General features: G+C 53.5%; 4 protein-coding genes across 4 annotated transcripts; 2 read left to right on the top strand and 2 right to left on the bottom strand.

Annotated features, from left to right (window-relative positions):
* Window positions 1-573: 573 nt before the first annotated feature.
* TGL2 (lipase 2) lies at window positions 574-1,766 on the top strand (the record flags this gene model as incomplete). Its single annotated transcript, XM_065757236.1, has 3 exons — window positions 574-793; window positions 957-1,324; window positions 1,377-1,766. 3 exons carry the CDS (start codon window positions 574-576, stop codon window positions 1,764-1,766), a joined length of 978 nt encoding a protein of 325 aa, XP_065614005.1.
* Window positions 1,767-3,491: 1,725 nt separating this feature from the next.
* Window positions 3,492-5,159, bottom strand: N0V96_004825 (uncharacterized protein; the record flags this gene model as incomplete). The annotated part of the gene is made up of 1 exon (XM_053194872.2): window positions 3,492-5,159. One exon carries the CDS (start codon window positions 5,157-5,159, stop codon window positions 3,492-3,494), a length of 1,668 nt encoding a protein of 555 aa, XP_053047752.1.
* Window positions 5,160-6,845: 1,686 nt separating this feature from the next.
* Window positions 6,846-9,812, bottom strand: N0V96_004824 (uncharacterized protein; the record flags this gene model as incomplete). The annotated part of the gene is made up of 4 exons (XM_065757235.1): window positions 6,846-7,891; window positions 7,951-8,011; window positions 8,159-8,470; window positions 9,150-9,812. The coding sequence occupies 4 exons, from the start codon at window positions 9,810-9,812 to the stop codon at window positions 6,846-6,848; spliced, it is 2,082 nt and encodes a 693-aa protein (XP_065614004.1).
* Window positions 9,813-16,686: 6,874 nt separating this feature from the next.
* N0V96_004823 (uncharacterized protein) lies at window positions 16,687-19,772 on the top strand (the record flags this gene model as incomplete). Its single annotated transcript, XM_065757234.1, has 3 exons — window positions 16,687-16,732; window positions 16,909-17,052; window positions 17,113-19,772. 3 exons carry the CDS (start codon window positions 16,687-16,689, stop codon window positions 19,770-19,772), a joined length of 2,850 nt encoding a protein of 949 aa, XP_065614003.1.
* Window positions 19,773-21,647: the final 1,875 nt, after the last annotated feature.

The raw sequence follows: 21,647 nt of genomic DNA, 5'->3' as shown, positions 1-21,647 counted from the left end.
TCCACTAATCACTAGCGGCCGCAGCCCAGGGCAAGCCGCAAGCCGCACGCCAGGCCCCCCAAGGCTCCACTGCACTTCCAGCGCACGGTGGACCCTCCGGCCGAGAGACCCCCCGCTGTCGCGCTAAACTGTTCGCGGCCGCGGTCCTGCGTGACGTCAAAGAGCCGGGCGCTTAAACATGCTTGGCAAACATCTCTCATTGCTCAGAAATGCGCGTTTCTTCCTTCCTTCCTTTCCGCAGCACACACACCTATACACATGCAGACATTGGATTGCAGAGCAAGCATCTTCGTTCCACACTCCATTACGAACCTTGCAAGGAAAACAGAAACTTCGAAGGACCGGAACCAAGCCAGGCCATTCACATCCTCGAGAAAAACAAGCAAAGCAAACAAACCGGTACAGAAAAGAGGGGTGGGCAACCAACCAACTAAGGTGAACAGAGAGTACATCCAATCCTCATCAAGTGACTAGAGAACTAGAGACTTGAGACCTTCAGACTTTCCAGATTCTCTCTTGTCTCCCCACCCACCACCCCGCGCCCGCGGCGGCCTGCGCTCTTCCTTCCATGCCATGAACAGCGCATGCCTCACGAGGTGCCGCCCTTGCGCGCCCTCCTCACGGCTCATTTGTGCGCCAACCGCGTCTCATCGCTTGCTTCGCCCTCTTGCAGTCCCGGACAGCCGTCCTTTCTCCGTCTCACCCTTGCGGCCGAAGCACGACGGTGATCCGAGGTTCAGAGACCTGGGCAAACAGATATCGGACGAGTATGCCGTCGTTAGAGAACACTATGGTACCATTTCACCCCCCCTTCTTATCCGATCCGATCCTTTCCCCTTCCTCTTTGTTTGTCCATTCTAGGATGTTGTTCTCCTAGTACCTTTTCGAGTCCTTCTGCTTTCCACCCCCGCCTCCCTCCAACCACAATGATCCACCCACACTTACACGCCCGACAGACACGCCAAAGAACCCCATCGTCCTCGCCCACGGACTGATGGGCTTCTCCGAACTGCGCCTCGGCGCCTACGTCCCGCCCATCCACTACTGGCGCGGCATCTCCGACTCTTTAAGCACCCTCTCCGGCGCCGCCAACATCATCACCACCTCCGTCCCGCCCTCGGGCTCCATCGAGGAGCGCGCCGCAAAACTGGGCGCCGACATCGCCGCCAAAGCCGGCGGCCGCGCCGTCAACATTGTCGCGCACTCCATGGGCGGGCTCGACGCCCGCTACATGATCTCCCACCTCAAGCCGCGCGACGTAAAAAGTCCTCAGCCTCGTCACGGTCGCGACGCCGCATCGCGGAAGTGCCTTTGCGGATTATCTGTTGGATGGGCAAGGGCCCATCAAGCTCGCGAATCTCTATGGGCTTATTGAGCGGGCCGGGTTGGGCACGCAGGCGTTTGAGCAGCTTACGCAGCGGTACATGGAGGAGAAGTTCAACCCTGCTACGCCGGACAGCGATGAGGTGCGGTATTTCAGTTACGGCGCGTGTACGGACCGGCCGCCGCTGCTGAGTCCGTTCCGGCAGAGTCATTGGGTCATCGAGGAGGCTGAGGGGGCGAATGATGGATTGGTGAGTGTTGCGAGTAGTCGGTGGGGGAAGTATCAGGGTACGCTGCTGGATGTGAGCCATTTGGATTTGATTAATTGGTCGAATCGGCTCAAGTGGACGTTGAGAAAGGTGTGGATGGGGCAGACGAGGACGTTCAATGCTGTTGCGTTTTATCTCGATATTGCGGATATGCTGGCCAAGGAGGGTTTATGAGGCCGCTATTGTATGGGGTGCAAGATGAACTTGTATTAGGGTGGTATGTATAATGATGCTGGCTACGACTGTAATCTCTACACTATGAGGTATGTAAGAGTACGAATGGGCAAGGGATAAAATAGCGAGCGATGGCGTTATCGGCCGGAGTAGATGAAGAAAACCGTGTGGCTATATCGATCCGAAGCGACACGGAGATCTCAAGTCAATGTCCGTCTGTTTCTTGGATGAAAGGAAGCTGCTGCTGTGTAGTACCTTGAGCTAGGTGAACAGTCTAGTAAAGGTAGCTGAAGACTTTCATCACCTCGTCTCTATCCACCGGGCTCGTATTCGCTAGTAAATGCTATGTATGAGACTAAAGATGATTGGTACCTTAGCAGCGGTATTAATTGATGTAAAAAAACATCTCTCTCACAAAGCTCTACCAGTCACCAAGTAGAACTTCAACTGGGAAAAACAAGCGGCATAATCCATAGTTACGATGTCACAGAACACCGAACCAAATCCCTCGGCTGGAAACACTCCAAATCTTTTGAGTCATAGACTAGAAGAGAGAGTATAGTAGCGAGAACTATCCTCACCAGAGTGATCTGCGCGTCGTGTCTAGTAGTATAAAATCGGGCCCGTCGCGTCGTGTAGAGCTTTAACCGGCAAGGCCGTCAAAGCGTTCGAAACCTGGTTTATCGTAGGCTTTTCTCCTTAATTGTCTTTGGCAAGCTTCTTACGAGATTAGATATGCGGAGAGAAGACATGAGAAGTATATTTTCAATCTTCATGAACCATATCGCCAGTAAATTATCTTTTCCATTGCCCCTTCTATTCGCCCCTGAGTACCGGGCCGACTAAAAGATGGAAATGAAGTAAAGCCCGTTTTCTTCTTTTAATAAACCCCGTATAAGAACATTACGGGAACGTGTGCCTTGCCTGTGTTCAGATCACCCAACGGTTCTCGCGTACCATAGAGAATACCGTGGCTGTTTGACCCTGCCAACACGTCAATCAGCCGCTTAGTATTGCGTTGTGAAAGAAACGAGGCACCTCGTGACCGGAGATGATGGACTGGAGCAAATAGACCCGAAGACATGCGTCGTCTCGAAAAGGGCAGAGATGATGTGTCTCGTTTGCTATTTCCCCCAGGCGGCACGATCGATATAGATACGGCTCATGTCTCGGGTTTTTAGAAGACCAAACATTTGGAAAGCTTTCATGATGGCTACGTAGTATTTGACGGGATCCCTGACATCCCGCATGGTCCCGAAATAACGCAGCTTTTCAGCTCTGCTTTACTTGGGGCGTACAAGAACATGAGCACCCGACTACACGGAGATGCATCTGGTCATCCTCAAGCAATCGTTACGAAAACAGCATCTTTTGCAAATATCATGCGGTTCAAAGTATAACATCCCTTCTATATTGATCATGGTATAATAAACGAAAATGCTTCATCACCCACCCCCATCCCTCGTCTCCTCATTGCCGCGATACACATCTGTTGAGCTTCCACCACCCCTCTCAAAACACTCCCAAAAAAATCCGCCATTACTCATTAGTTTCCCTCCAAGGTATTCCCCATCCCTCCCATCTACAGCCAACTCGTCTCCCCAAGAGCCCGAGCATTTCAAAACACACACACACACACACACACACACGAACATCAAAACTCCCCCACTCCCATGCTCCATATCTCACCTCCGATCTCTCATCTCTCGTCAAGATTTCATCTCTCTAATTCCCCTTCTCCGGAATCTGACTCGGCGCATTCTCGTTCGTAACGCCACTGTACGCCGGTCTCGACTCCGGTCCCGGCGCAGGCGCCTCCGCAGCCATAGCCTCATCGTAACTAGGCGGCGCCTCGTCAAAGTTGGCCGCCCCCGGTGTGCCCATCTGCGGCGGGTACAGCGGGTCATACTGCGGCGCCGCCATCGCAGGGTGCTGCTGCGGTGGTCTTTGCTGCTGCTGTTGACCTTGAGGTCTCCCCTGCGTCGCCGTCACGGGGGCAGACTGCGCCGTGCGCGGGGGTAACCTGGGCGGCATGCTCATCGTCGCCGCGCCGGGCCTGTTGGCCTGCGCCGCGAGCGCCTCGAGGAGCTGCGGCGGCGGCGCGATGCCCGAGTAGATTTGAATCTTGGAGAAGTGAAGCGGGAGGTAGATTGTCTGCGCCGCGGGGTTTTCTTTGGTCGAGTTGAGGAAGCCGCCCCGCGTGGGTGGCTTGCCCCAGCAGAGACCCAGCTGGATGTCGAGCTCGTAGAAGCGCTGGAGGTTACACGCCACAAAGGAGGGCGCGACGGTGTTGGGTAGCGGGATGGAGCGCCACAGGTCGTCTGGGATGACGCTCTCGAGATTCAGATCTTCCGAGGTTGGGTCCATGAGGAGCGGGATGCTGAGGCCGGACTGCGTGACGACGACCCATTTGCTAATCTCCGTGTTAAAGAGATCGTGACATCGTACGCTGGTCTTGCCGACGAGCTCGATCTGGATGGAGGTAAGATATACCTGCTCGTGCGACGGGACGAGCTTCTTTGCGATGAGCCGTAGCGGTAAGGGTTGATTGCACGTCAGGATCGGAGGATGTGGCAGACGCGCAGAGAGCTCGATAGATGGTGGCACGGCGTTGGCGTCCCCGGTGCCGTCGTCCCTGCTGGAACCGAACATGGTTGACTTCTTCGTCTGTAAGCTCCGGGGCCGCGGCTTAAAGGTAAAAGGTCGACGGGCAAAGGCTTCCTGCGAAGTCTTGGGTGGCCGGGGTGGCTCGATGGGCATGAATTTGAAGCCGATCTGATATCTCCAGTTCTCCTTCAAGAAGCCCGGGCGCTGGATGGTGACCTTGAGGTAGTACCGCACCTCGGCCTGCCGGGGGAACCCGGTGAAGGACGGCGGCAAGGTTTTGGTGACGTGCTGCAGAAAGAGCTGCTTGCTCCCGTCCATGACCCGGGCGCCGCCGAGACCAAAGGGTCCGATGCCAGCGCCGAAACCTCCCATGCCGCCGATGCCACCAATCTTGGACATGGAGACGGGATCGCTGCAGGCATTGTTGATGGGCAGCTTGAAGTTGAAGGGGAACTCGTGCTGGCCTCCCTGGATGACGTAGCTCTGGGAGAAACTCGAGCCGCCGCCGCCAAGGTCCTCCTCGTAGGTTGGGAAAACCTGTGCGACCCGGTAGAGGATTTTGTGGTTCTCACTCGCAATGCTCCCGGGCCCGCCTCCGGGCCGGGTGTTACGCTCATGGTAGCTGTCCTGCGGCAGACCGAGGGCAGTCTTGGACTCACCCTCAAGCTTGACGACGATGCCGCCAATCTGCTCTGGCCGGCTCAGGTGGAGCACGACGCGGCCTTTGACGTTGTCTAGGTTGGTGTAGAACTCTGGCGCATTGTCGAGCGCTATTCTGATCGACATGGTTGTGAGTTTCTGGTATTCGCTGAGTCCGCGCTTTCCTTGTTTAAGAGGATATCCTTTGGTGGTGGTGTGGGAGGTGTTGTGGGTTGATGGTGTGTGGTTCAGGTACCCAGTGCGCTTCGTGTAATATGCTGCCACCACGTTGGTTCTCTGCGATGGTGGTTTTGCCGGTCGGAGGTGGGATGAGGCACAGACAAACAGGCGGACCAGACGTTGCAAAACTGCTCCTCGACCTCAATTAAGTGATCGTATTGCACCGTGCGAGCTCCGAATTGGAATGAGGGGCAATCTAGTCCAAGCAACCTAGGTGGGGTGGTGTCTATTTTTTCCCCGGTCTTGGTCTTTTTTCTCTTGGCTGCGCGCAATGCTTTGCGTTAGAAGTGAGGTGTAGTATGGTGAGGTAGCCAAAAACGATGGCGGAAGAGGAGTGAGGAACAGGTTCGCCTCAGTTCATCGGAAACCCTCAAGAAATCGAGATGGAAGTCTTGTCGGAAGAGATGGAAAGAGGCAGAACCTACAGTCGGCGCAGTCGGCGTCGTCGGTATCGTCTGTGTCGCCGCGGAATGCGGAAGCGGCCAAAAAAAAGTCTAGATGACTCGCTGTCTCGGCGTTCCTGGAAACAGACGATGATTAATTCAATGGAATCCGTACGGATAGAACAGAGCGTGATGTTAACAAGGAGGCGACGTAGACGCGTGTGGCTGAGCCCTCTTCCAAGCCTCGTCGTCTGAGCTGAGTGACAATTGACTTCGAGAGTTGGAGTACCTAGGTAAGGTGGGCAGGCCTGCGGAGCCGATACCGAGGCGCAGGCTTAAAAGCTCAAGATGTCTCGCAAAGCAACAGTAAAGAAAGGACGGCGCCTATTGCAAATGCTCACCAAGAAGACAGACGTAAAGCAAGGTAAGGTAAGGTGAGGTAATACTTCACGGTCGGCAGGTCAAGTTTATTCCCGCAATAAGTGCGGATAGAGTCGAGTCGATTCGATACAGACACCACGCATGTGTCTGGTTGAATTCAGCTCTGGCAGGCAAGGTAAGGTAGGGTTGATGTCATTGGGCGTGTGACCCAATCACCACCGCTATCAATCCCTTGTTGCTGGTCGTCTTACCTCGAGCTTTGAGGTACTTTAGTCCTCACGTTGCCGACATTGCCGACCTTGGGTTGTACCTTAAATAGACACCATGTCAACCTAAGAGGTAAACCACCCTCTTTTGGATTATTCCCTGACAAAGTTTGTGACCTCGTCCAACTCGAGATGATTGAAAATCGTGTGTCCATGAATGAGCCCATTTTGAGCCGAAGTCACTCACAAGATCTTGAGTCACATTCAAAATACACCTTTTGTATGAACAGATTCGCCTCACAACGATAACATGACAGGCTGATTGGTATTAAAATGATGTATGTAATCGTACACATGCTTTGGAAGCTACATGATTATAGCTTCCAGTACTTATCGTTATTGTCGCTTGAAGCCGATGGCTAAGATCATGTTGTCTCGCCTAATCCCTTCATAAAGCGAATAGGTTTGCAATGCCTTGATGCAGGGTATCCCACCCTATCGCGAATTCCCCAAACGCCCAGATGTTGCAGACGGTATCATTTCGGCATCCCAATGCCCGCGCAAAGCAAAATAAGAATAAAGCAATTTCTTCCCAGACCAAGAAAGGGAGCGTCTCCTTGCGATTAGTCCAGCTCAATGATCTCTGGCTCCGGTATCGACGGCCGTGTCTTGGCCCGCTTGGCTGGCGGCTGCCTATTTTCTACATTCTCTTCCTCGTCGTCATCAGCCTCCTCTTCCTTGGCTTTCCACATCCCGTCAGCCCTAACATAAATGGTCTTCGTATGAAGTTTGCCCTCAGCCTCGAGGCTCTTGCGGACGTCTTCCATGAACCTATCAACTCGAAGACTGTACGGGCGAGCATCCCCGTCACAAAGAGGACACTTCCACTTGTCAACCAAGGAAGGCTCAGGTCTCCCTTCGGTACCGCGATGACAAATGCGGCATGCATCGCCAGCCCCGTGCGCGGTACACCGAGGCTTGACCGGTCGGGTTTCTAGCCAGTTGATCAGGTCAAAGCACTCCATGTGCGTGCAGCTAACACCGCGCGCTGGTATTTTGAATATCGTGGCGCTAAAAGGGTCGGCTAAATCAATGCTGAGATCGCTGCCAACCACAACTAGCTCATCATCCCCATCGGAAGACACTGGTTCCAGACGGCTCCGGATAACCTGCTTTGTCGTGTCCGCCGAGATGGTGCCCTGGCTCATAACCATATTGACAATGTTGTCGTGACTCAGCGTCTCAACCACCTCAACAGCCATGAAATACATCATGTTTGGCTTTTGAGCCGCGGGCTTGGGGCTGATACTGACAGATATCGAATTTGTGCCAGGTAGTATATATGGAGTGAGTTCCACAGGCAAATGCTGCCCGTTATGCTGCTTTCGGCGGACCGCAACGACATTGTCATTGACCATAATGGCAATATGTTCAGGCCAGTAGGATTGCGCTACTGCCCAAACAGATTCTGAGATGTTTGCCGGTTCATCCGGGCTGACTGGCAACTCGCAGAGACGAAGACGGTATCGTAGGGACCCTTCAAAGTACTCCGAGACTGGGACACAGTCGCCTAACAAGTTGCTTGTCGGGCAGAGCTTGTTGAAGTGTTCGTCGGGCACCACAAAGGCAAGACGGTGTACGCAGTTTTTGGCTGGTGTTGCGATAGGACCTAGAGCAAGCTCCTTGATGGACTGATAAAACCTCACTGGTTTTGACTGGTCTTCCGACCTGGGTAACTCTCGCGGTACTCTTCTTGGACTCCGTAGTTGAACTTGGTGAAGTGCGATTCCTACAGCCTTTGGTTCCCATGGTGTACGAGGCATACGATCTAGCGGAATCGATACGTTGGGTGATCGGAAAAGGTTGCCTATGAGCCGTCCTGCTGCGTCACGAGTGGGCCTGAAGCTAGCCGAAGGAGGCCTCGTTGTTTGCGTACTCGGAGCTGCCTGAGTGATTCCCAAACCTCTTGGGCTCGCATGCGAAGTAGAAGCGACAGTTTGAGGCGAAGGCAGCTGCTGCATTTGTGGTGTGCGCACAGACGCTCCACGAGATGGCCCCTGTTGCATTCCTTGGGGCCGTGAAGAGGAGTGATGGTGGTGGTGATGGTGAAGGGGTTGAACTCTAGGCGGGGCCACGCTCGTAGTTTGCAGCTGCGTAATAGCCTGGGCTTGGTTCTGGGCAGTATCCAGTTGCCGGGACCTGGCACGCCTTTGCTCCGCATCGCGGGCTTGTTGGAGAAGTTGATAACCTAGATTATGGTGTTGAATTTGATTATGTGAAGGATCCTGAATAACCCCAGACGTATGAACTGAGGGAGCTCTAGGGGCAATAGCCTGCGCAGGCGATGTCAGGCCTGGCATAGACATTGATAGCCCCCCTGGAGGTGCTTGGAGAACTGGAGATGTCTGCCCCGGAGTCTGTGCCATTCTCGCAGTATGTGGCAACGGCATGTTGGGGTAGTGAGGCGAGCCTGTTGGGGTCAGGGGCTGATTCGCTAGGGGTTGGCTGAGAAGCCTCAACTGTGGCGGGACTGGTCCGGCGGGTGCGTTGAAGGAAACTGGCATCCCGGCAATATCGTCAGCCGTTGGGGATGGAAACATGTCAAACCCTTGAGTGTGAGAATTTTGTGTTGGTGTTGGCACCCTAACTTGTGCTGGGGAGAAGTTCGCAGACATCCTTCTGAGATTGCCGATTGCGGTTTGCTGTTGTGCTATGGCGGCTGCTCTGGCGTAGTCCTGTTGATGTTGCAGGTGAGCTTGCTGGTGTTGATGCATTTGTTGATGTTGATACTGTTGCTGTTGCTGCTGTTGTGCTCTGGCAGTTGCTCTGGCGATGTCCTGTTGCTGTTGGTGGTGCTGCTGCGGGTGCTGCTGTTGCTGTGCTATTCGCCGTTGCTGCTGCTGCTGCTGCTGTTGACTTTGACTGACCAAGGTTTTGTACCGCGAGATTAGCGAGCGTTGGAACACTCTTTGCTCCTCATCGGACATCTGTGTTTGGTCATTCTGGGAATCTTGTCGGAATAGCGCATTCATCTGATCGGCAATGGGGCCGTCTGGGACACCAGTATGTCTCCTAGTGACGGTGAAGAAGATTGTCTCTAGAATCGGAGACCGAAGTTTGAGCTGATAGCGCAATTCGTCTGCCAAGATAGGATAACCTCGACCTGAGTGAGGTCGCATGGCAGGAACCAAAATTCTGTTCCACTGTTCGTGGAGGTTGTTGAGGAACCTGGAGATCTCCCCAATGTGGTTGCGGTAGGCTTCGGTATGCCAAAGCCCAGAAGCACTACTAGCTGGAAAGTTTGCGAAGAAGAAAATCGTGTCCTGTCCCATATTTTCGTTCTTCCGAAGGACATTCTGCACAATACCGAGCGCGCTCTCCGTCACGTCAGGAGGAAGACCAAGGAGATTGTGTGCGGCTTTGGTGTCAAGCGTCCATAGACAAAGAATTTGGTGAAGCACTATGTAGAAGTAATCTGCCTTCTCAATGGCGTCTTTGAGAAGTCGTACTCTGGGTGCCGTGGTGCCATCTTCTGGGAGTTTGGCTATGCCGCCGCGATCGGATATGTAGCTGTCGAGATTGTTGGCCATGACTATTTGGCGGAAGCTGTCTAGCGGGTCCCGGCTAGTTCCTGCGGACTGTCCAGCATGGGAATAGCCATCTTGCCTTTCGCCAGGAGGCTGTGGCGTGTGGTGACCAGCAACAAGCGGACTTACATTTGCTGGCGGTCTTGAGTTCTGGCCGGACGATGGTCGAGATGATAGATTGAGCGTAGGGCTATGTGCGGCTTGTGAGTCGGGGACCAGAGGGAGTGACAACGAGCTTGGCGATTTTTCAGGAAGCGTAATCGACGGTGTGAACAGCGCTGGGTGCTCACTGGGTTCAAAGAGGGTGAATCTTGATGTGGAATGAAGATTTGTTGATAGAGTCGGATTGCTCAGGTCTGGAACAGCGTCTCCAGAACCAGCTCCTGAGAGATCTTGCGGAAGGACATTAGCTGGTCTTGGCAGGGCGCGTGTCTCGCCAGTCCAAGCCGTTGTTTCGTTTGAGTTGTTGGCTGCGAGGTCAAGCCCGAGTTCTGGACTTTGAAGGCAAGTCTCCCGGATTTGATACGAGGTTTGGTTTGATGTGACTGTGGGAGGACTAGGTTGGTCAGTTGGGGCCGGAGAGGGAAGAGCGGCTGCGCAGTCACTGCCAGAGGAAAACGTTAGAGACGGTTGTGGCGTTGTGGGCGAGGGGAAAGACTGTGGGATTCCAGAAGATGAAATAGGGCAGGGAAAGTACGTTATGAGTTGATTTGATTCAAGCGCTGCCGTAGACTTGTCTTGTAGGTTGTCATACGGTCGGAGTCGGAAAGCAGACGTCGCGACGGTTCCTGGCACAGAGGGTGAGTTCGAGGCGTTTGTCGAAGACTCTTTCCGAGGCGCTTGCGCTGGGGCCATAGGGAAACCTTGAACGCCTTGTCGACTTCTTGACGTCGGTCCCTTATTCGTATGGGGGCTGCGAGACGCTTGTTCATTTTGCGAGGTCATCCATGCTGGACGACGATTTCCCAGCAGAAAGTTGACAGTCTCATTCGAGCGGGCGACCTGCGCTCCTGAGAGGGCCCCCCCGACTAGATCTTGCTGGGCCCTGTGAGGTGACATTTTGCTTTTTCGCGGTCGTTTACGGGGTTTGCGGCGGCAGCGCGGCGGAAGCGAAGGGGTATCTTGAGCGAGACTGGAGTCGGCCATTTTGGTTAACGAGGCTGTGGTTTGTCAAATGAAATGTAAAGTGAAAGCGGGCGCGTACCATGAGGCCGAGGTCTCAGCTAACTCTGGAAGTGTTAGGTCACCAGCGAACAAGAGTCAGAGTCGAAGTCGGAGGTAGGTTCTGTATCGATAGAGGAAGGAGCGAGTCTCTCAAGTGGAGGGGAAGGCAGTCGCAGAGTGGTGGTTGAACTGAGAGGGAGACCGCGGTTCAACCCCTCTTGCCTCCTCTTGCACTTTGAGGTTTTGTCCCGTTTCGGTGGACAGCGATATTCAACCAAACGGCAGGCGCGACGGTGCAGGTGTCGGCAAGGCGTGCCGCGGGTATCTCGTAGGGTGAAGTTTCTTAGCAGAAGGTTTCGTCGTGATCCGAGGTCAAGGTAAGGCAGGTAGATGTGTAGCAAACCAACGAGCCTGAACGTGTCGCAGACGTCCGGTGTGGAGTACCGTTTTCTCTGGTATGCGGCCGAGGCCCTCGTCGAATGGTGACAGTGGGCAGCGATGCGATGCTGGGAAGAATGTCGCTGAAACTCGAGGGTGTATCCAAGCTAAGGATACGTGTAGGAGATATCTACTCCGGTTAGGTTGCTCTTCCCACAACTGAAGTGACGATCCGACATTCGGGACGGGGAAAACTTCGGCGACGGTGGTGAAAGCTTCCGGGTTGGGCCAAATGAGAGAAGGTCGATTGTGCCAGGGGACGTGCACCAAAGATTGGGGATAACGACCAGAATTAATGAATAGGACCGCCCAAACGGATGCTGGAAGATTGGAGCACATGGAAGACCACACTGGAACACTTTGGGGTGGGACGACGGGGGAGGTGTTTGCCAGTTGCTAAGCTAAGGCCGGAGCCGAGATGGTAGTGGCCGGGGTGGCTCTGACGATTGGTGAGGCGGGGACGCGTTAGTCCCAATATGGCTTGGTACTTGGCTAGTAGCCATTCGACACGATACCCGTCTAGCTCTAGGTCGACTTACCATGGCTTGCAATGGCACCGATGACAAGTGCTGAGTGGAGTCACAATCGAGGCATTCATTCATCATAGGTATTCGTCGCGCACCTTGAGAACTTGAGAACAATGTCCCCCTTCGTATCCATACCGCGTGCGGAAGATGTCATGAACCTGCGAGACCGTATTGTGCATAGTGAGTGCGCGCGCATGTAATACAGACATGGGCATATCAACTCGATGGGGAGAGAGGTAACGAATGGCAGCCTACACTCTCCTCTTTGAAGTGCGGTTTCCTAGCAAACATCCAAAGCTTGAATGTTTGTTGAGCTCGGGACTCGCAGATGGGAGGCAAAGTTGGGGTGTAGACAGATGGCATGTTGAACTCATAGAAACCAGAAGCATATGGATCCGGCAGCAGAGGCACCTTGCTTTCTTGAATCAAAGTGAAACCCTACAATGGCCCCCAAGTATTCTTTCAAGGTTCAATAAAGTCTACACAGTAGATCGGGAGTCACTTAAATATAAAAAGCCTAAAAACCTGTGCAAATAGACCTGTTTGCGCTCTGGAACAACGTCCTCCACACGATCAGAGGTATGCAAACTTGACGCCGGACCTCATAGCGCACACCCCTTGCTTCCACATCGTTGATGTCTTGTCTCTCACCGTTGACACTTGACAGTGGCTCAGGGGCGATGGGTATGACAAGAAGCGGCAGTTCTTTGTCTACTTTGTCACTGTTGCTTCTTGCTGTTTTCCAGAAGACAAACTCTGTGTAACCAGCCTTATCTTCTGTATGTCACAGCGATCAGTATTTCTGAAGTTTATAAGCCATCGATGCCTATGTTTGATGTTGCGATCACTCTCGTCACCAGCCGAAGGGGCATCGATATGCCCAGATTCGGGTTCCAGAGCCCTATCAGGAGGTTGAGCCATGATAAAAGCCGATACTGGCAAAACAAATTTGCTCCCCTCGTCTGTACTCAAACAGTTTCTTCAGATATGGCCAACCTCATGTCGAGTTTGTGAAAAGGAAATAGCCAGCATCGGTGCAAAGGTGATAGAAGCCAACGTCAGAATGGACAGAACATCTGAAGAAGTGTCGTTACCTCATACAGGGCGGGGCCCGCATCGCATGCGTAGTGTACGGATACTTGTCAACTTGTGGAAACAACTCCGATGGTCCATCTCGCTAGCTTCGATTATCGAATTGCTTATTCTGGGGGATTGATAGCGCAGGCCTGCTGTGCAGACGGATTATGTAATGCAGAATCTTTCGTTATGTTTCCTTGAACTTTGATCCCCCCAATTTCTCCCAAGATGAATAGAAAAGAGGGGGGACATGTCCCGATAGAAAATGGTCGGCACGTGAGTCTGCATGCCGCCCCAGCTTGCCCTGGCTTGTCAATTTCGCCAGTTGGCCGTGATTCGAGGTGGACGCGCCCGAACGTTAAAAAGCAAGCAGATTAACTGCATTGGCGAAGCGGGCATCACCTTGCCATTCCCACCACGACCGACATAGACAGCCACTATGATTGGCGTGTCTGGGGCCAGCTGTTTGCTCGCGGCTCCGGGCCATCCTTGCTGTACTGGGGGAACCAGCCGCTGCACACACGCTGCAAGATGCCCCTCCCGGTCCCCTCCCACTCCCAATCGTCTTGCTGGTGTCCACGCGGAAACGGGGAACGGGAATGCCCTGGTTGCTTCGGGCCTCGTGGCGCGTGTAAAGTCTGGTCTTTTGGCGCATGGCGAAATGGCGAAACTTGTTGATGAGCACCGGACGGGCCGCCGGCGTGCTGTTCCTTCGGGGTGGGTACCAAAGGAAAGAGATGCGTGATCACGGCCGTGACTGTCCGTTCGGTTGGCTACGCAATGGGCGAGCTTGGAGCCAAGCATGTCCTAGCGACGGGAGAAACGAAGGACTCGTCAGCATGGCACGGCGACGGGGCTATACTGGTCAGTGTTAGGTCGTATCGCGTTGTTCCGAGCTGCCTTTGCACATCGTAAAAAGGTGTCGGAGGTGTCGTGGATTGCGGAGGTATGAGAGAGGAGACGAAAGGGAAAGGAAGCCAAATGAGCCGGAAGCCGAAACAAAACAAGACCCATCCGCTTTTCCGTTGTTGGGATCTCATAGTATACTCTGATGATATGGCCAAGACAGGAATTTGGGATGGTGTCAGATTGTGAAGAACGTGTTCTTCGTGTCGGTGGCTTCATTCGCCATCTACTACTCGCAGCAGTGAACTCTATCCGCGGTTCCCACGGGTCCGGGTGGTAAGGTAGTAAAAATTGTAGTTTGTACTGTGTATGATGCGTGTCCATCTGCATCGCAAGTTCCAATATCGCGCCCTTTAAGGGACCTGCCCAACTGGGATAGATCTGGCAGGTCCCGTCTGGTTGAGGTGAGATTTGCCGTTGTGGTAAGAGCGGATGCGGATAGGTGGGAAGGAGGGAAGGAGCCCCCGGCCTGGGCCTGCCTTTCCATTCCATTTCTTTGCCTTCCAGATTGATTATTCGCATCATCCGCACCGTTCAGCGGCACCTCATCTTTGCCTCCCGTCAGGTTTATTGTCCACTTGGCTTTTTAGTTCCCCCGAGGAAGGCACTCACTGTACTTTGAAAAGATCAACCGGGAGTTCTTCTGTGCCTCCACATACTTTAGCTTGAAGACGCCTCTTCCTGGCCTTTGTGTGTTTCGTTGTAGACTGAGAAGCAGTTCTTTATTCTCCGTTACCCATCCCTTTAAAACTGCGCCTCATCAAGCAAGGTTATCGGGCCCTTCTCCCGCCTTAGCTACTACCTACGACCTTACCTACGGATGCAAAACTATTGTAAAACCAAACCCTTCGTTCCTGCTTGACTTTTATATTAGACCACCTTACATTGGCATCATCCATCGTCATCGTCCATTGCTTTTTGTACTGTTCCCAAGTGTAGAGCAGCAGCAGCAGCAGCAGCAGCAGTAGCACCGGGCCCTAAATCGAATCCCGCTCGGCCAGATCCAACGAGTCCGCAACTACCTTAGGCGCGCTCTGAGCCTTGGTCTGATCATCATCTCCAAGGTACCGCACCTTGCCTTGAGCACAGAAAGCCACGGCACGGCGACATCAACCAACAGGAACAGGAAAGGGTTCACGGACGCTGCCGTCCCTTGCATTGGGCGTTCCGCATCGTCAGCTTCGCTTTCGTCACACGGTCCCCGTATCAGCAAGCCCCATTCCTTATTTGGGCTTTCTTCCATTCCTTCCAACTACTTGACCTCATTCAATTGTCAGGTCTCCTAGGACACAGGTCTCACGGCTTCAGCTCCAGCCAGTAATCGCCTGCTGTCGCCTTCACCTCACCTCACTCATTCGGGCTCTCATCCCATCCATCAGTTACCCCTCGACCAGACCAGACCAGACCACCACCATCTGGCGGCCCCTTCCTTCCGTCCCAACTCGAAACCCGAGCTTGCGACCCCTTCCTGCCACCTTCTAGTTCCGTGCACCTTCTCAGCTTTGCTTCTTCTCTTTTTTTTTTTCTTCCTTGTTATTCATCCCTGCGGATCGCACTGCTCGACTCTGCCTCAGGAAGGAACATCACCAAGACAGGTCTCTCTCTGCCTCGTATTGCATATTTGCTCGACCGACGACGACGACAATTCGACGTCAATTGGATTAGACATTAGACTTTCGGCCTTCACAGTACGGACTTCTCCTCCCCTCCCCCTTACAACCACATCAAACACCCGTCAGCAACTTACCGCCAGCCCATGATTGCCCATTCGGCCTCACGTTGACCCCAAACCACCAAACTAACCTCGGAGTCTGCATCTCATTAGGCAGCTTCTCGGGCCAGACCACAGGGCAGCTACTGCAAAGAGGTCTGCGCATACGCAGTGGAGCGCAGCGCAGGTGCAGGTGCGGCGGCAGCGGTACAGCAAACGGCAGAGGGCTTCCATTTGGGATCGCCTCACCATCATCGACACCAGCTTCATCTGACCCGTCCTACTCCATCATCCGTCCACTAAAGTCCCCAGCGTCGTCTATGCGCCCTACCTCTACGTCGCAATGACCCAATAGCGGCCCTTTACGCCAATTCTGTGTCCCCCAATCACATCACACAACACCGCCTTGAGCAACTCCAACCTCGCACCTCAGCTTCCATTGCTTCCCCCGAACCAGCAACGACCCTTTTTCAACAACTCGCCACTTTTTTTTTTCTTACGCTGTCGGCAGTCAGCTCTTCAGCCAGACGACGCCAGTAACCTACCACACCGAGTGGCCGGTCCAGGAGAGTCCGACACGGAAACGAATAGGGAACCTCATCCTCCTAGGAAAGAAACGCCAACCATAACTTTTGCCCTCGACACATTGACAGGAAAAACAACCTTTGTGGGGGCCATCGTCAACAAGTCCAACTTTTGCTCCTTCCTGTCTTTCCACCCCGGTCCGCAATCATCTCCCATTCACCACCCTCGCCCTTCTCTCCTCCAATCCGACTTCTCCTCACCATCTTATCCGCCCACTGCGGTCACCACCTAATACCTACCTGGTCCCAGCTGCCGAACAACTGACAATCCCTGGCTACTGCCACTCTTTTTTTCGCTTCGCCAGCAGCACGTCTCCACCCCCCTTGTCGTCGTCGCACCCAAGTCAAGTCCAGCCCAGACCAGGCTGCCCAGCCAGCGAATTCATCTCCTATGTATTGATCCCGTTACAACTCATTATCTTCAGCAAACGCCACCCGCATCTGTCGCGGCGCCTGGCATCGTCGACATCATGGCTCTCCCGAAGCCAGAAGTTGGCGATACCCTCTTGGTCATACGTAAGTTCATTCCACTCATCCGCTAACAACGCCTGAGCCCACCCGCCCGCCTTGTCCCGCTCCTCGTCACTCGTATTCGCTCGCGTCATGCAGCATCTTCGTCTCCCCGCCCTTGACAGTACTGGACCGGATCTCTCCGCTGTGGAATTCCATCTGACTTCTTTCTCTTCTTGCAGATGACTTCATTGCTCGCAGCTCTGACGAATTGAGCCTAACCAAGGGCGATCGAGTTGAGTTAATAGAACGAGATGACGAGTTTGGAGATGGATGGTTTCTGGGCAAGCACCTCGTGAACGGAAACAGCGGCCTGTTTCCCGAAGGTTCGTCTACATGGTACCCAACCTATGCAAACAATAAGAAGCTCATCATCCATGGTCCAGTCTACACCAGGCCAGCTCCGAAGACGGCACCCGCGAACAACTTCTCGAAACCGCTAGCAACACTGCCCGAGGTGGTGAACGAACCCAAACAAACAAACCCTCCCGACCCGACCGACGACAAGATTACCACCCCCGCCGCTCCACCCACTCCCACGCCACCACCCGAGTCTCCGGCTCCTGTTACTCTACCTCTCAACAACATTAAGCAGGAAACTCCTGCAATCGAGAATGCGCCGCCAGCCGTGAGTGCGCCGCCCTCGGCCGCCCTCGGCCGTATCAACACGAACCAGGATCATGTACTCAGCGAAACTCTCAACGTTATTGACGAGCATATCACCGATTTGCGTTCTACACCTAGCAATGGCGCAATGCGTGCCCCTCCTACCGACTCTGGGAGCGAATACAGTGCTCAGCTCGATCATCGAATGTCCTACATTCATGGCGAAGAAACGGACGAAGAAGAGGAGGGCATGCACAGTCGATCCGAGGTGGAGGCATGGACACCGGATCAAGTTGCTGAGTATCTGTTCACAGTCGGCGTCGAGAAATCGCACTGCGAAGTATTCCGCGACCAAGAGATTACCGGCGAAGTCCTGCTGGGTATGGACCAGAGTTCACTCTTCATCAAGGCATTTGAATTGGGTTCTGTCGGTAGGAGACTTAAGACATGGCAGAAGATCAAGTCTCTGCAAGACGAGTGTAACAACCTAGGTATTGCAACGAGAAGAACGACGCAGACATACGGCAGTGACGTGGGCTCGGAAGATGCGAAGCGGTCTAGAAGCCGGGCCGACACCTTGACCAGCTCAATGCCCAGGATGACACCGGTTGACGACAGAGCCATGTCGTTCTCAAGCAAGCGCCTGTCCTTTTCGCAAACGCCCAAGTTGGATACATCATCACTTGTGTCGCCAGTCTCCCCGATTGTCGACAGTCCCACCCGTCCATCTCACATGAAACGACCTTCGGCTGCGTCTGTCAGAGATTTGCACCACTCTCGCAGACACTCGTCGTCCACTGACTTCCGTTTGACGGGACAGCCTATGGCCAGCACCGTGACACCAAAATTGGCCACGAGTGGAACGTTTCCCCAGACTGATGGCGCTCATAAGAAGCAACCGTCATTCGACAGAAACTGGACCCTTGGCAGCGCCTCAAGCCGACCACTTTCTTCTACCGGGCTTCAAGACGTCATGCAACAGTCTGGTCTACACGCTCCTGAGTCCGCCATCGATACCGACCGTGGTTACTTTAGCGGCACTGAAGTCGACGGTCGACGCCGCAACGTGCTTAGGAAGCGCGATAGTACCGCCAGCCACGGCCGAAAGAACAGTTACGCTGAGGAGCAACGGGTGCGCAGTGCTACCGCCATTTCGAGGCACTCGAGATTCGGAAGCGTCGACTCGAACCGCGACAGCGTGGCCTCCCCTGCTGCGCAAAAATATTACGGCATGCAATCCACAGCCCACAGAAGAACTGCCTCAACAAGTACCACTCAGTCTGCGCGGCCCATACCTCCCGTCAAGGACGTCGGAGCACCCAGTGTCACAAAACTCGAAGCCAAGACTCGTGCCTCTCCGGTGCCCGAGTCTCCTGCGGCCCGCCAGGGAATTCACGCTGAGTGGCTTTCCGCTGTTGTGAAGCCCTCGATGAAGGTGGCTGGCTTGCGTGCAATTTCGGATTCAGTCTCGAGTGATCGCAACAAGATGGCTTCGCCAATTGACCCATCCCTGAAGGACTCGCCTTTGCCCTCGCCCGCTAGAACCGGATCGAGTACCCCCTCTGCCGGGCCCAGCTTCGAGCTCGATTCACCCGATACCGCAAAGAGCCCCAGCACTGCCACCACCGTGGCGAGCAAGGGCAGCAGGAAGAAGGGCAAGAAGGAGACGAGTGCCTATCAACGGGGACTTCTAAAGATCAGCCCCGCTGAAGCTGTCAAAGACGCTGACTACAGCGGATGGATGAGAAAGAAGAGCTCCAACCTCATGACGACATGGAAGCCCCGACTGTTTGTGCTCAAAGGACGCCGACTTTCATACTACTACTCGGAGAATGACGATCAAGAAAAGGGACTCATCGATATTTCCTTCCACCGCGTTCTTCCAGCCGACAATGAACAGCTAACCGGACTTCACGCCAAGCTTACCGGCGCAGGTGCTGTCACTGGACACGACACCACCACCTCAGGAGAAAAGGGAGATGATACAATGTTCATCTTTAAGCTCGTTCCACCACGCGCAGGCCTGTCCCGCGCCGTGAACTTCACCAAACCGACTGTTCACTACTTTGCAGTCCCCAATCTCAAGTCAGGAAGACTATGGATGGCAGCACTCATGAAGGCAACAATTGACCGAGATGATACCCAGGCGATAACAACGACGTATCAACAAAAGACCATTTCCCTTGCCAAGGCAAGACAGCAGCGACACCGCCCTCCTGCGTTGATGAACCTTGAAGAAGCTCAAGAAGATGAGAGACGACGAGCACTCGAGGCGAAGAAGAACGCAGACTCCCTCGGCATCACCTTTGGTGAGACCGACAGCGGGGTCTCCGGCATGGAGAAGCCAAACTTCCCCAAGGTGGAGAGTGCTGACCCTCGGAAGTTGGCTTTTGAATCGGAGAACAATGGCACGGCTGGAGCACCGCCACAGAGTGCTTAGAGGTGGAACCCTTTTGAGCGTGTTTGCGGCACTTAATCAGTTCCCCCTTTCCTTCCTTTCTTGTACGATGGGACCTTTCTATATATACCTTTGTCATGTATGAGGGACACGAATTCCGCATAGGGGCGGCGTATCTGGGATTGCTTGAGGAGAGCCAGAAGATCCAGCAAGGAAGGGCGATGGACCTGGACATACGAGCGAATAATTTTCACAAGAGTGATTCCCTTTGTTTCCTTTTTCACCTTTTTTACTCTCTTTCTTCCTTTAGCTGTCGAGTCGCCCTGTAGAGGGGGCATAGACTCTGTTGGCAGCACAGCAACCGATGCTGTACATACACAGGAGAAGAAGGAGGTCCTATAACGCGCACTAGAGGCTACGTTGATGAATGGAGTCGGCACAATGGCCTTTGCTCCCCGACAGGGGCTGATATGCCATGGATAGGGGATGATACCTAATCAAAACAATTTTCTGAATTTCTGATGCTCCCATGTTTGTGTATACGTGTCTAGGGGATGTTTGTCTGACAATATCAGTGGAAGAGAGCGATTTGTCGCCGCAGGCTGCTTGCACTGAAGTTGGAATTAGTTGAGTTGGAACCGGTTTGGTATCTCGAGACTGTTGGAACAGTAAGGACGGGCGGGTGGATATAAGGAACCCCAAGCAGAGAGGAAGGGGGCAAGGGAGCAGGGCGGGGAATTCTGAGGTCGAAGGTCTTTGAGTATTGGTAGCCTGACGTGCGGAGAAGGGAGGCTCCATCGAATCTGCCGCAAGTCAACACAGTTGTACTTCGTACTTGTAGGTTCATTGCCAGTCAGTCACATGTCACGCGAGGAAGGAAATGAGCTACGGCCCCCAGTGTCTCGATCCAAATTTGGTCGATTCTTTTGACTATCTACTGTGTTTGGCTAGGCTGAAACCTCTGATTCAAGAGGGATCCATCAAGAATAAAGTGGTCGCGAGAACATCTTTCCCTTTTCCCACCATGTTCCCATCCATCCTGTCCGATTCCTTCTTTCCTCCAACTAATCTCGCCACGCCATGTGCCCTGAGCTCGAATCTAGGGTATTCTCAAACATGCTAAAAGACGGTTGCGAGATGCGACTGCCAATTGAGCAAAAAAAGGGTTCGACTATGAGGGGTTCTCTTTTTCTCAGGGAAGGGAATGGGATGGATATCTCTCAGAGTCGTAATTCGAACAAGAACGAGTGAAAGTTGTAAAAACTTGGAAAGAGTCGAGAGCCAGCCAAATTCTTCTGCGAAGAAGCAAGAGAAAATGTTGCCTCTCTTGGTCTCCTTTTTTCCAAATATTACCTCCTCACTCGAGAGGGAAAGTGGTAAATCGAAGGAGCGACTATCCATTCCCTGTAATCCAACACCACGTCATTTTTTTCTGGGGTTTGCTTGATTTTGTAAGGTTTTTTTTTTTTATTGGTTTTTTAGTGCGTGTGTACCGAAGCCATTTCGCGACGATGAATCCAGGCGGGTTGATTTCATGAACAGTTCCATAGGGAGGGAATACCGAGAGGTAGCATGCCAAGTTCCCGTTTGACGACGATGCTTCTATGTTGGGTACTCTGAGCAAATTGCCTTTTACGCTTTTATGTTGTTTTCTCGGTTTTTCGTCGTAGTCGCAGACAGAACAAGCAATCGCATTCCCTAAAGCAGCAAGAAAAGACGTCTCGGACCGTTTCGTAAATCGTTCATCCGTGCGTCCCTTCGTCTTCGTTCGTATCGTCATGTGTCATTATCATTCTTTCATTCAGAACCAGTCAGCGTCATAGCCAGGAGCAGGGCTGTCAGGCGCAGTCGCGGGGGGCGCAGTAGCAGCACGACGGAAGCGACGAGGAGTGCGGAGGCTCTGAGCGGTAGCAGGAG

This window comes from Colletotrichum fioriniae (genome assembly GCF_027942845.1).
Source record: "Colletotrichum fioriniae strain IMI 355084 chromosome Unknown scaffold_5, whole genome shotgun sequence".
NCBI lineage: Eukaryota > Fungi > Ascomycota > Sordariomycetes > Glomerellales > Glomerellaceae > Colletotrichum > Colletotrichum fioriniae.
The sequence above is the reverse complement of the archived record's forward strand: the minus strand, read 5'-3'. Positions and strand labels throughout refer to the sequence as shown.